Source organism: Paracoccidioides brasiliensis, assembly GCF_000150735.1.
Source record: "Paracoccidioides brasiliensis Pb18 unplaced genomic scaffold supercont2.7, whole genome shotgun sequence".
Classification (NCBI taxonomy): Eukaryota; Fungi; Ascomycota; class Eurotiomycetes; order Onygenales; family Ajellomycetaceae; genus Paracoccidioides; species Paracoccidioides brasiliensis.
The window spans coordinates 165,486-179,417 of NW_011371364.1; the positions used below are offsets into that span (position 1 = coordinate 165,486).

General features: G+C 46.3%; 4 protein-coding genes across 4 annotated transcripts; 3 read left to right on the top strand and 1 right to left on the bottom strand.

The window, feature by feature from the left end:
- Positions 1 to 2,004: 2,004 nt before the first annotated feature.
- On the top strand, positions 2,005 to 3,789 carry PADG_05753 (uncharacterized protein; the record flags this gene model as incomplete). The annotated part of the gene is made up of 9 exons (XM_010762898.1): positions 2,005 to 2,089; positions 2,150 to 2,184; positions 2,294 to 2,488; positions 2,672 to 2,798; positions 2,961 to 3,033; positions 3,135 to 3,306; positions 3,361 to 3,429; positions 3,506 to 3,530; positions 3,614 to 3,789. The coding sequence occupies 9 exons, from the start codon at positions 2,005 to 2,007 to the stop codon at positions 3,787 to 3,789; spliced, it is 957 nt and encodes a 318-aa protein (XP_010761200.1).
- An 897-nt stretch (positions 3,790 to 4,686) lies between these two features.
- On the top strand, positions 4,687 to 6,669 carry PADG_05754 (uncharacterized protein; the record flags this gene model as incomplete). The annotated part of the gene is made up of 1 exon (XM_010763098.1): positions 4,687 to 6,669. The coding sequence occupies one exon, from the start codon at positions 4,687 to 4,689 to the stop codon at positions 6,667 to 6,669; it is 1,983 nt and encodes a 660-aa protein (XP_010761400.1).
- A 1,350-nt stretch (positions 6,670 to 8,019) lies between these two features.
- PADG_05755 (uncharacterized protein) lies at positions 8,020 to 9,805 on the bottom strand (the record flags this gene model as incomplete). The annotated part of the gene is made up of 2 exons (XM_010762899.1): positions 8,020 to 9,566; positions 9,655 to 9,805. The coding sequence occupies 2 exons, from the start codon at positions 9,803 to 9,805 to the stop codon at positions 8,020 to 8,022; spliced, it is 1,698 nt and encodes a 565-aa protein (XP_010761201.1).
- Positions 9,806 to 11,834: 2,029 nt separating this feature from the next.
- On the top strand, positions 11,835 to 13,016 carry PADG_05756 (uncharacterized protein; the record flags this gene model as incomplete). The annotated part of the gene is made up of 1 exon (XM_010763099.1): positions 11,835 to 13,016. One exon carries the CDS (start codon positions 11,835 to 11,837, stop codon positions 13,014 to 13,016), a length of 1,182 nt encoding a protein of 393 aa, XP_010761401.1.
- Between the last annotated feature and the right edge of the window lie 916 nt (positions 13,017 to 13,932).

Sequence of the window (13,932 nt, forward strand, 5' to 3'; positions counted from 1 at the left end):
GGTCATAGCCCTCACGCCACGCGCAATCATGTTATCTTACGGACCTTCCTACTACAGACGCCTTCCTTCCTTAACCCCCGGCTTTCTCCATTCTTTATTCTATGCCAACTATAACAAGCCGCATCAACGGTTCAATTCGATTCCACCAGAACAAGACTTCGTTCCTCACGGCTCGGTTTTACAAAGAAAGTTAAAAAGATGTGGAAGTGGTTTAAAGAGAAGATGGAAAAATTGGCACTATCTGTCAGCCATAGACAGACGCCATGTACATATGGATGATGTGGTGACGAATGGGATGAGGATATGGTGTTATTTTTGTTGGTGGAAGTTTTGGGGGAGTGGGGAGGGATGAAATGCGATATACCTCCACCTCCCTGGGACCCGTCCCCTCGCCAATTATCACATCCCCTGACTCCAGTCCCGATGTGAATTCCGGTGCGGTTTTGGCAGTCTCTTGCTCGACCAAGTTTTCAACTTTCGTTGTTGTTTCTGGTGGCAAAGTTATCCTCATTTAGGACGCTTTCGTGGACTTCCTCTCTTTATGTTGAGTTGCAAATGTTCTATATTCTAACATTCCTTCTCTTTCGTTTCACTGCCTTCCTTTGACCTTTCATGTCTACATAGGATAGATTCCTCTTTATTTCCCTTCTTACAATATTTTCGGTATTTACGTGGCAACTCTTCTTTTCATACTGGTCTTAATCTCTTTCTTTCTTTCTTTCTTTCTTTCTCTCTTTCCTTTTCATATCCTTTTCTATTTACCTATCCCAATTTTCTTGCCATATTTACAACCTCTGTTCTACTTGTTTGTTTCTCTCTTGATGTTACCATTTTATATAATATTTCCGTATATATTTGATTCTCTTTTTTAGGGTACGATAAAGCCAGAGACAGGACGGGGGGTTGGGTTTTCTTTTTCCTTTTTGAATGGGAGTCGGAGACTGGAGTGAAGGCTGCGATTTGTATGTGCCATACTGTTACAGACCTGGAAATGTATTGTACTTAATCTATGAAAGAGCTTAATGGGGAAGAAGGGGGAGAAGGAAGCGAATGTTTTCCTATTTTCACCCTCTTTTTTTCTGCTTGGGATTTTTAAGAGAATATAACATCATATATCTCCTTGCATTCTCCTGCATATTTACGTGAATGGGTATATGTACGTACTCTGTCTTTGTTTGGATTTCATGACCGTGTGTGTAATGACTATCCTAAGATTCAACTCGAGGGCTGGAATTCGATTCCGCATTGCCTCCTTAGCGGGCAGCCGGAGCCCAATGTGAGGGGTTGGAGGAGGGGAGTGGGGACAGAATCACCGTTTATCCATGAGAGAACGGTACATGTCTTCATTGGCGGATTTATTCGCTACCGAACCTGTCTGAATTTAGGTGCTTCGATCTAAAATACACTTCGCCTCTCTGTCCAACCAACCGTCGTACCATCTCAGCCTTGCCCCTAATCCCTCTACACCTTAGATATCCCACAACCTCCTGAAATAACCTATCGCTCCTCTCATTTTCATTTCGTGTGTGTATAAATCCCCTCTCTACCGCTCCAGCTCCTCCAGCTCCCATCGAACCCCTGCTCGCTCCTCTCGCGCATATCATGTGCGTTTGTATGCCTTCGTGGAAGTTGTTTGTTTCAGGTTCCAATTTTGCTCTTGGGATAATTATGTTCTCCCGTTACAGGGACGAGTAAGTTTTACATCCTTAGGAATGTATGCGGATGAGGATCACAGAATAGTGCTGAAGGAATAAGGGGGGTTGGAGGGAGGATTTGGAGAAAAACAGTAAGCACATACCAGTCTCATAGTTGGACGATATAACTACATCTGAGAAAAGGGGATATTAGTGTAAGCTGTAGGTAGAGGGGGGCACCCAATTAATTGCGAGCGGCAAGCGATTCATAGGAAGCAAAAGCTACTTATTCATCCGCCGAACCACGGGCTGATGAGATATCTATGACATTATTCGCCCGAATATAATATAGACCAGGGCAGCCATAATAATGGCGTCAGTAGAGCAGCGGCCAAATCCGATTACAGAGAACTCCTTGACGATACACAGCGGGTTTGTCATGGCGGAGGAGGGCAGTTAGCTGTGGTGTTGTTCTTGTCCCGTATGCCCCAAGCCGCTCACTGATCTCTGTCAAGACATCGCGGAATCCTGGCTCTACAGGAGGAACACGGTGAGGAAAGAAATTTACTTCATGTTGGATGATATATGGTTTCCAGGTTTTCGGGAGCTTCAGAAACGGGACAACCCATTATATAAGTTACATACGTCATTGTAACCAGAAGTCAGTAGATGGCCCTTGTTGTCCCGCACTTGGAAGAGCTGAAAAACGCTGGTTCCATCAAACAATCTACGTGAAGGAATTTGCAGATCGATGCCATCTTACTGGGTTGTCGTTGAAACCCTTTGAGGGAACATATAGTTACAAGGTTTCAGCCATTACCGCAGTGATCTTGGACGCTGATGAAACGGGTACCGTAACAGCTTCAGGAATAGTGAAAGATCACGTCAGAAGAAGGGGGGGAATAATCATTCAATATATTGCTCTCCATCTTTGGGATTGGGAGGGGTAGCACATTTTCAACCCATCGAATCGCAGCGTATTCTCATCACGCACCAGAGCATATGAAACGCGATTCACAGATATCCGCTCGGATTAGCTGGTAGGGGTGAGGAGGAATATGGTCAACCGGCGACGAGAAGGGAATCCGTCGATATCTTCTCAGCAAACATGCAAACATGGCTGGAAGCTGAGTGTCGTCGTTGTCGGTGTGGTGAACTTGCTTGGTCATTTTCGGAGTAAAAAATCGGAAGATCTGCAGCCACATCGGACCTTTGGATCATATATTGCTGTGACCTTGATAAACCCCACCGAAGCCGATCGCTGTGGACGTGGCACAGCCAGTTGTTGAAGAAAATGTGCCCCGTTGTCCGACATGGACTAAACAGTCGCTGGGGCGAATGAGAAAGCAGCGGGCTGGTTTCTCCAGCGAGGGATTTCCACTGACTTACTAACTACAATGTTCGGATGGCGGACTCCCAAAAAGAATCTCCCTCTGAGGCCTGACACTACTACTGTTACGTCCCGTTGTTAGGCTTGTAGCATGCCTGGGACAAGACAAGAAATTTGTTGATCCCTCCGTTTTGGCGGTGTCAAGTTAAGAGATTGATCGTCTCTACCCATGAACTTGAACTCGTCGATTCGTTCCGAGGGGTCAGCCAACCCATAAGAAGAACACTTGCATCTCCACATTTTCCTCGATTGTTGGTAGAAGAAGCCCCAGAAAAGAAGTATGTTATAGCAGAGTTTGACTGGAGACACGACAATCTGGCTTATGATTATCCCCAGCATGCCCCTACATGGGATAAGGATTCTTATTGTTTAGTTATTGGTGCTGTTTGGCTGCACACCACACGCGTAGGGAGTTGGGTTGTCTGGCCTCTCGGGCAAGGCTGCTAGATGCATGCGTTGCTTAATTTATGCAGAAAAACAGGGGATTTTGATATTATCTGTAACTTGTAAGACCAAGGCTCACCCATCTTTGTGCGAAATAACTGCGGGCCGGTGCAAGGAAATCTTTTGCGCTGCTAACTTAATTCAGACTCCCGTGCGAACCGAGCCTATATTCACAAATTGAACTCCGACGATGAGTTCGATTCGGCACGCTGGGCCCCCCTCTGGTCTAAACTGGCGTCGTCGGAATGTCTCATCTTCGAAGCCATCTGCAGCCCGGCCGTCTTTTCATTGGCGGCTCGTGGGGCGGATGACTTGGGTTAGGGGAGAGGTCTCTTGAGGCTTGGCTGGCGAGAAGCGTCTTTTTGGCTGCCGGCACGTCCGGTTCCCTCTACGCTCTGGGGTCAATGATGATGGGTTGGCAATACCACCTCCAACTCCAGCTATTTTGCCATGCAATTGCTAACTTATTTGGTAGACAGTCCCGCGGTGCCTGGGACGGCCTCCTGCCCAGCCTTCTTACCCAGGCAGGACGTGGTCCAATCAGTATCTTGTTCTGCAGCCCTCCTCAAGCCAACCGAATCATGATCTGGAGAGCAGCTACTGGCGCTTCGTGTATCCCATACCAAGCAGAATAGTAATGCAACTTATTCCAAGCAGGATGGTGTCCCTGCTCCCTACGGAGAGGGGGAGGCGGCGAGCTCTTGACCGACTTCAGGGATATATTATTCCCTGACCCACGCCCTGCGGTCCCCGCTGTTTGGGATCTGCGGATTTGTGCAGGGCCTGACTCCTCATACACGCCCTGAACAGGGTCCTCTTATCTGATACAATCCCTTTGTGTTTGGGTTTCCCTCCTTTACAGCCCAGACATGGTCGTCGGTCCCTAGCGATAGAGCAAGTTTGGCTCTGTGCCTCTGGGGCTTGTTGCGTGGATTTGTTTATGAAGCTCCTCCCTCCCAGATGATCTTGAACGGCTATCTGGTGAGCTTCCACCTCGAACTTGAACCGCAATCAGCTTTGCCTGATGCTAACTTGATATCAGTATATCCATTTTTTCGTTCCGGTGATCACCCCTCAACTTGGTTATTTTACTTGTCGTGCCGTTATCTATCTATCTATCTATGTAATTTTCCGTTTATTTTCATCAATTATCTTATCCCCGTGTCGTATTCCAGATTAAAACTGTCCTTAACTGGAGGACCAAGCTTCGATACGCCCATGGGTTCCGTCACTGAAGGGGCGTTCAGTTCAGCTAAGCTTTATGAGAAATTCGGTAGTCCGAGACCTTCAATGGACGTTGCCGATATTGGGACCAATATAAAACCGAGATACGAATCCGAGGAAGAGGATGTGTCGGAGGCCGAAGTGTCTGAGCGCACGGAATATCTTTTCTCTCCTATAGAGAATGACAGTGATACTGGGGTTTCTGAATTCGAAGAAGTGGGCTTTGATTCACCCCAATGCTCGATTACCAACAAGAGCTATGCATCGGAGATTACGTTTTCGTTGGAAATTCCGATCCCACCTTTCATAGTTACAGACATTTCAGGATCGGGGTCAATCAGCACCGCTAACCGTGATAGTTGCATCACCTTGATGCCTCCTCTCAAATCACACGCAACCGAGATTGCTTCGATAAGTTCTCCCAAATCTATATCAGCTTCTCCAACGTTATTTCCGGTTGCAGAACCTATATTCGTATCGAACCATGTCACGGAAGAGGAAGCTATGCAATACTTTCAATCCTTTTGCTCTGAGGCACTGCCCTCAGACGAGGAGTATTCTGCCGATACATGTTTTCATGTTGCAACCCCAATATCCTTCCATGTACCAGAGAGCAAACCCCATTTGATTTCCATCCAAGCGCAACCTCATCCACCTTCCATTGCACGAAACACACCGAGACAAAGGAATAGGAATTCAACTCCTGTCACTGGTGAGGTCTCTAGCAAAAGCAGCCCCGGTAATGTCACCTTGAAACATGGCATCTCCAGTTTCAGGATGGGAAAACAGGATAGGAAACGTGACTCTTCTCCCCCGGTTCCTGAGTCCGCATCTTTTATTAAAGCGAAATTCTCAGATGGCTTTGTATCTGCACTTTCTGACCTCAACGTGCGTGGAAGTAATAGCCACTTCTTCGGTTCCGAATCCGAACTTTCTTCCCCTGCCTCCCGGAGCAATTCGCGAGACGTAAATCCTTTGCTTCCTCAGAAACATACTCTCCTGCCATCACCTCACATCTTGGAACGAAACCCTTCCAAACAGCGGCACCAGACAATTGAGAATTATGTAGCAGAACGAGTTAATTCTGAGAGGAGTAGCAAAGGGACTGAGGATAGGAAATCCCGGAAGATCACCAAGAAGACCAATCCGCCTCCCGTCCCACAACTAACGGGAATAGCAATCTCTTCAGACGTTCAATCCCCTCCTTCAGGCACTGTGTCTCTCCACCGCCCCGGTTCCATACAGCTACAGAATCAACAACCCATGTCCAAAACTTCAATCTCGGAAAAGGGAACATATAGCCATTACCGCAACAGTGTGAAAATCAACATCAATCCATCGCCACCACTCACCAATCCTGCGGACAATTCTTCAAACTTACCATTCCCGGATGTATTCAATTCCAATTTGCTACATCCAACATCAAAAAGAAGTGGTTTTCATGAAAAAACCCACTCAATCAACAGTCTAGCCAGCGTCAACAGCATGCCCAACTATCCCTCATCTGACAACTCCTCTGCCCATTCCCCAGCGCACCGCTATAGACAGCGATTCTACCCATCGGACCCACTACGGTCTGAACGACCCCAATCACGCGAGAGCATCAATTCAAGTCTGAAGCCTCATCGTCGCAGCGCTTACACCTACATACCGCGTGAGAGCATGTCCACCACGAATCTGAGCAGTATGTCCTTTGTCTCGACCTCATCCTCGAGACCAAGCTCCCGGTCTGATGCCAACAGCTTGAGCTGGAACTACAGCACTGGCACCTGGAACCCATCAGGGAACTCGAGAATGAATACAGACTGCGCTATTAACACCGCCCGCCCAAGGAGTACTACTATCAAGCGTTTATATGAAACGGGTGAAACCGTCTCTCGTGCGGGAACTAAGGCTATTACTGGTTTAGGAGCTATGCTGCGAAAAAAGAGCGGTACACCTGGTGATGAGCGGTGGAGTTCCAATAGATTTGTTTAAATGGATACAAATAACGAGCGTGACGTTGGATAGGGGCTCTCTTCGGCTGGCAGTTCCATGGAAGTTAGCATTTGAGGACATTCACGTCTCGTGGTTTGGCATTCTATGTCTGTCCTTCTATCCGGAGTGATCGGTGGGGAGGCCTCCGCTTTCACAACTCTTACGTTTCGTTGCCTTTAAACGACCTCGGATTTCATTTACCAGCATTACTTTCAATCTTTCAGTATAACTTGGCGATCTCTAGTTCACTTTCATTCCATTTTCTATCATACATATTCGAGGACCATCGTTTTTGTCGCAGTGCAGGCCTGGTATTCCTACTGCTGGTATTCCTACTGCATCCACACCCTTCATGGACAACACATAACCCAAGTGCCAAATTCACAACCCCTTACGGAAATAGCGTATTTATTCCATTTCATAATCCAGTTTCATTTTGACTACTTGATACCCGATGCCGCTGTGTTTTGGGTTAGTTCCGTTCTTTCACTGCCTTTTTGTTCACTTCTCCGTGTATATCTACCAAGCGGCGTTTGTCTGTTATTGGCTGATTTGTTTTATTTTCGTTTACTTGGTGAAATTTTATTTCTTTGGCTTTAAAACCTGATTGTAAGTTACACGATTTTGAGATTGATAATTCCTGCTAATAATCCTGTTTTGAAATTTGCTTTATGGTTTCTGGTCGTTGAAGATCGAAGTAGATGATGATGTCAGAATTTTGGACATCGATAGGCATGACTAAGCACTTGTGGTTTCTCCCGAGATTGTTGCGCTTGCATTGAGATATGCTCATTTACACATATTCCAGCCCAGTCCCCGTGTAAAGTGTTCCCAGGCCACTTCTGGACCATTAGTTTCCTGTGGGGTTCGATATGGCTATTCTTTTCCCAGCGGGTTCCCTCACAAAATGAACTTTCCAGAAACTCCGGCTTGGGGAAACACCGGTTCGACAGGGCTTCAGGCTGTGCATCTGAACATCATTGACTCCATACGTAGTTACCTGCCCACTTAAAAATGACAATCTCGATGGGCTACAAAGCCCTCCATGTGCCTGTCTGCGAATCAAACGTACAACTGCACCATTTGAGATAAATATGTCAAAGCACGCTGAATCGATTCCCGCCTCAAGAAGCAAAGCGTCGATCTTTACAACCCATATTACCGGCTATGCCGCGATGACAGTTTCAAGCATTAATACTAATGCATCATATCTGATCAATCGAACTATGAAAGAGTAGGAGAAACCGAAAATAAAAAGGGGCACATTGGAAAAAATTGGATGAACGGGAGGGGTTTAGAGGAAAACGCAAAGAACCCGTGAAGAAATACACATATGCTACCTCTGGCTTTCTATGCCTTCCAGAATACACTCATCGCCTTCGAACTTTGGCTAAGTCTAGCCGATTCCCCAAACACAGGGACCAGACACAGCGACTTCGGCGGCTCTGAACCACCATGCAAAATATCCTTCTCGTCCCACGGAGACCACTCTGACAGCTCTCCGGATTCTCTATTTTGCAGTGTCAAGCAAAGCGGGGAGCGGACCTGGATGATTTGGTGCGTATACGTGTCTAATAGGCTGCCTAGGCTGCTTGGGGTTATGTCATTTTCGGTTTGATTCTCACATACACGAATTTTCGAGAGACAGTATGTCCGGAAGAGATGTGAGACTCTTGCGCATGTGAGGAAAGTGGCGTTATCAGTGAAGTCGAGGATCATGTAGTAGAGTTCGCTTGGCAGGCAGCCTTGGGTGTCTGGGCCATGGGGTTTCAGATGGCGGAGTGTGGCAGTGGTGCAAAAATTTGATAAGGCAGTGAAGCTCTCCTTGGCACTGAATACCTGTTCATGCGGTAATGGTTGTGGAGGAATGGCAGGTGAATACGTCGAAGTTATCCGGAGGTCGATCAACGAGCTGCTGGGGGATGGCTCCGGCGAAGAACCGTGTGGCTTAGGGCAGGTCTCAAATAACTTGAGTGGTTCTGTATGTTTCACTACGGGAATCCCATTGTCAATTTCCACGTCCAGAAGCACAATTGTTGACAGGGAAATCAAAACGGCTTGAAAAGGAAGATTGCCCTGTTCCAGGCCAAAGTTGACTGCCTTGTCAATGTAAAGGTGTATTCGTTCCGGAATATCTGGAACCAGGCTGACTAGCACGTTGTCAAACCAATACAGTGTTCCTTCGGGGGCGGAACCCGGAGCGTGGCCGGCTAAGTGGTATCCAAAGTTCAGCTCCGAGGGCCAAGGGGATCCGTATTGCCTTCCGCAGCAAGACGGTAAATCTTCAATCCGGAAGGAAAGTCGCCCAGATGCAAAAGATATGATTGCGTATGCAAGCTCGCGAAATATAAAATCATCTGGAGACCATCTGAAATAATCTTGATTCAGCTGTTCAGAATACGCGATTTGGAAGTTGGAAAATGCCAGGTCATAAAAGCCCTGGTGCAGGCGGGAATTGGAGGCCAGCCACCTGTTTGCTGAAAGTGGTATTGTTGAGAAACTCGGCTCATAGGTGTCAAGGTCGCTTTCCGATTCACCCAGCACCAGGGATGAGAGCGGGATGGAGTGATTTGCCGCGTTGTGCAGAAGCGACCACAGGAGGGCGGGATTGGAAGGAGTAGAAGAGGATGCAGAGGTGTCAGGTGGCAAATCGCGCAGGCTGAAGTGGATTTCGGGCGAGATAGATAATAATTGCAAGTCAAGGTCAATTTGGAAGAATGGAATATGGTTCGGATATTTTGGGGCCAGTGTCGACGGTAGGTTGCGCAGTTCAGCCTCTCTCAATTTCTGCGTTACATACTCGCGACTATGAGTCTGATCATTATCCAATGTGAACACTGAGTCTTCAAGTGATTTCTCTTTGGCAGCATATTGCTGGCGCTTTCTTTTTAGCCACACTACATATTGAATCGATTCGTTTCATGTCAGCTTTGTGACTTTTTAAGACTCTAGCTCTGGCTTGAGGAGTACTGGCTCATAACCTACGGATATACTCCACACTGTCTGCAGGTATGGTGTAAAGAAGCTCTGAAATCGCATCAGAATTTGGTTGAAGCAGTTGTGAGTAGTATTTCCCTCGATATCGGACGAGTTGAATCCCCATCCGGGAACGAGTTCGAGCTGCGGCTAGGGACATGGTCAGCAGCGGGGTTGTCCGTGTTGATAGATTAGGCTCTTGATATCCGCCTAGACCCTCTAATGGCCTATAATGGATGGCAGGAGCAGAGGAAATGATATATAATAGAAGCTCTATTTGATCTCAGCAGAAGGTCAAACTAACACTAGAAGTGTTCGAGAAGAATGGGCTCGTCGTCGTCCTTGGAGTTTTCCATGAAGCAGCGGGAAGGATTGCAACTAGGCTGGAATCCAAACACAAGTCAGCCTTGTTGTCCGCATCAATCATTGGACGCCCCAGATTGGGCCAGGGCCGCTTGGTTGCCCGATGATTGAGCAGCGTTGTCTGATTACAGACTCCGATTTTTTTTTTAGAGCATTAACTGGGTGTTAATGCAGCAAATGATATTCTTAGTCTTGAATTTGAGAAAAGATGATGTCAAACCCGGCTGCATCTCGCGTTGACACTGTGTGAAGACAGTATTCGCTGATGTGATATTTGATGCAATTCACTCGCTTCATCACGTTGAGTGTGTCTCATCAACCATGAGTAAGAATGTTTATTTACCCATTTACTAATTGGAGGTTTCCTATGATGACCATGAAGACTGAGTATCTTCGCCATATTCATTGTGATGGTTATCAAAAAGTCTAAAACTATGCTAAAATCAAAACTAGAATGAATAGTGGACTCGTTCCCCCCTGGAATCTAGGCATGGGTTTAGGAGGCTCAGGCCCTCACGAAACTGTAATTCTAGGTTAAAATATGTTGAATCTTAACTAAACACTTCAACTACCAATAGCAGTCCGACGCCTAATATTTAGTTAAGTGGTTGATTTTGCCTTTATATAGCATATCTCCAGCTCCGTAAAAATAATAGTGGGGAATTAAAATGATTCTGCTCCGTAACTCAGAGGCACGAAATCATCAGACAGAAAATTTTTCTCAATTTGGCCCAGCAATGGACAGTTATACTAATTTTCAATGTAAGCAATGCTGGCTTATTTAACCCGCTTGAAGGAGGTTGCAGTTGACCTTGGTTGAAAAATGAGGCCATGTTTCTGTAACGTCTGTCACCCATTCTAAAATAAACAGTCTACACAATCTGCAAATACATCATCGATACATCTATCTCTATTCAACCTCCGCCCTCAACACCGGGCTTAGGGGTAGGTTGGGATTAGATTTGGGGGTTAGGATCAAGGTTGGTTAAAGGTAAGGGCCTGACAAATATGATGGGGCGTGGTATGGATCCCTGAATGGCATCTGGGCCAGAGTCTGGTTCATAAAACAGCCGGAATACTTTTCATCCCGGTTCACAGCCCAGACTTTGAGTGGCTGATAGAGAGAGACATTCTCTGTTGTTCGATGAATACCCGGGCTCCGGTAGTTACTTTAGCTCATTTAAGTTTTGCGCTAAAACATTCTTATTTTGATCTCATTTTGATTCTCAACCTTCTGGATCACTTGTGCGGGACGGAAATCAAGTGCTGCATCCCGGGATTACTCTGATGCTTTCTCGAAGGACCTGGGAATTTTAAAAAGATTTCTATTATTACGCAGAGCTCACAGATTGCCTTGAAGAAGAGAATGAATTAGTTAACAACAATAGTATGACTAACATGTACAGGTGTTATTATTCTCCAAAAGAAATGATAAAGTGAGCCCAAATTTCATGAGAATGATCTACGGATCATTGTACGGAGCACAATACGGTGCGGATGCAATTTACTTCTCAGTTTGAAGATATGCAATGCACGGTTTGCTAATCTGACATATCATCACCCCTTGGAAATGGGGTTCATGGTTCCATGGTTCCAGGTGGATCCAGGAACTTTCACCATCATCTCAGAGGACTCTCTCCACTCTACAAAGTTTTGCTTTGTCACAGCGTTGCTTATGAATAATTAATGGGTTGTCTCTAAATTCATATCAATTCTGAAAGTCTTCCTCCTTCACGTCGGAATAATTTCTTTCCTTTTCTTCTCTTTTTCACTCTCGCTCCCCGTTCGATCCTTTGCCTTATCTTCACCTCAAGTTTCCCGCTCAGATGACACACACAAAAAAAGTCGTCATAGTTGGTGGCTCCTGGGCAGGAATCAAAACTGCGCATGCCATCCTGAAGAGCATCCCAAACGCGAAAGTCAAACTCATAAACCCCTCAGCAGTTCACTTCTTCAACATCGCCGCTCCTCGCATCTTAGCAAAGCCTAAAGCATTTGTACCAGAAAAGTATCTGTCCTCCATTCCGGAATTGTTCAAGAAGTACGATACCGAGCTTTTCTCGTTCGTCCATGGAGTTGCGAGGTCGATAAATGTGGATGACAAGACAGTCACTGTCGATGCTATCGGAGCTGACGATGACGAGTCAAGGGACCTGGTCATTCCGTTCGATTATCTTGTTATAGCATCTGGAAGTACTACAAAGGCGACCTTGGGCCAAGATAGTATTCTAGCACCGTTTAAAGCAACGGCATCGGATGACCTCCAACATGCGATTGAGCAGGGGCAGCAGACCTTGTCAGAAGCCAAGACCGTCGTTATTGGAGGAGCTGGCGCTGTTGGTGTCGAATTTGCTGGGGAATTGGCGGAGGCTTTCCAAAGCAAACAGGATACATCGATAACCCTCCTGACACGTACCGATCGAATTCTGCCTGGCCTAAAGCCCAGTGCTAGTCAGAATGCGTATGACATTCTCTCCAGACTGGGTGTCAAAGTCCGCACTTCTGTCACGGTTGCTGGCGCTTCACAAGATCCGACCTCCAAGAAATGGAACATCACATTAGAAGATGGAGAAATCCTCACCGCAGACGCATATGTCTCGACCACAGGTGTCATTCCCAACAACAGCTTCATACCCTCAGAACTGCAAGACAAGGATGGATGGGTCCCCGTTGATGCTGAATTCCGCGTCCAAAGACAAGGCGCAAAGAACAAGGAAAAACTGCCGATCTACGCCGTTGGCGACATAACTTCCTACGTAGACCGTCTCTTGAGCAGGGTTGAAGGACAAGTCAGTGTTTTGGTCGCCAATCTCAAAGATGATATCGAGGATTCAAAGAGTAAGAGGCCGCAGTATTCAAGCAAGAAAATGACGCTTTTGGTTGCGCCAATTGGTTCAAGGACAGGAACGGGTCAGATTTGGTTGTTTGTTCTATGGGGATGGCTTGTCTGGTTGATAAAGGGAAGAGACTATTTTCTTTCCATGTCTGATTCCTTGCTTAGGAAGTGATTGTTGGCTTTTTCACCATTCCAAGTGCTAATACAGAATATACATTCTTCCCCCCCCATCCGGCTTCTTCGTCCTCGGTCAATGTCCCGGCGTTTATACGGCAGTGCTTATTGTTTCTTCGGCTGGTTGGGTATAATCATTAATCATGGTTGTTATTAAAGCGCTTCTCTCTTCATACATCTTCCCCCCTTCCAATACTATCACTCTAATAGAATTCCGAATTTCCCTGGAATCTCAGTTGTGTTTGCTTCAAAACCCTCGAACCCTTTTTACTTGCTCCCAACCACAAAGTAAACGGATATGTACAATACGTCATCCACTCATATACGATGCTAAAACAACATTGATATATCACCCTCCCATTTCATTAAATCCCCAAATTGGAGATTTCCCCCTATATAAGCTATGGCAATATGGCAACATAAAGGAGGAAATCAGGGAACCATCCCCTTTTATTCAACCCAGCCACGAGTGACTCCCAACCATCTTAACTCAACTCCCACAACATCCGTCTCTTAACGTTTATATCTGCTGTGCAATCCTGTCCACAGTCCACACTGGAAGCGGGCGTACGACATGATGTATATCTTCAGCGCCCCTGCTACCCCTTGTGTGACAACAACCAGCAAAATTTCTATTCACTCGTCCGCGACGTAGCATTGACCAACTCGAGTTCTGTACATCCATATCGGTACACGACTATAGACAGTGCCATTTATGCCAGCAGATATCCGTAGAGGGAAATGGATGGTGGGCATGGGAGACTTAAAGCAGAGGTGCCGATACCAGACGTCTGAGAGCTTGATGCGATGGTATGTAGCTGGTTGCACTGTCGATGCCCATCCCTTTTCCTGTATTGTTTCTAATTATGTGGTTTAGGGAGGACCAGCGGCAACAAGGCCAATACAGTACAGTC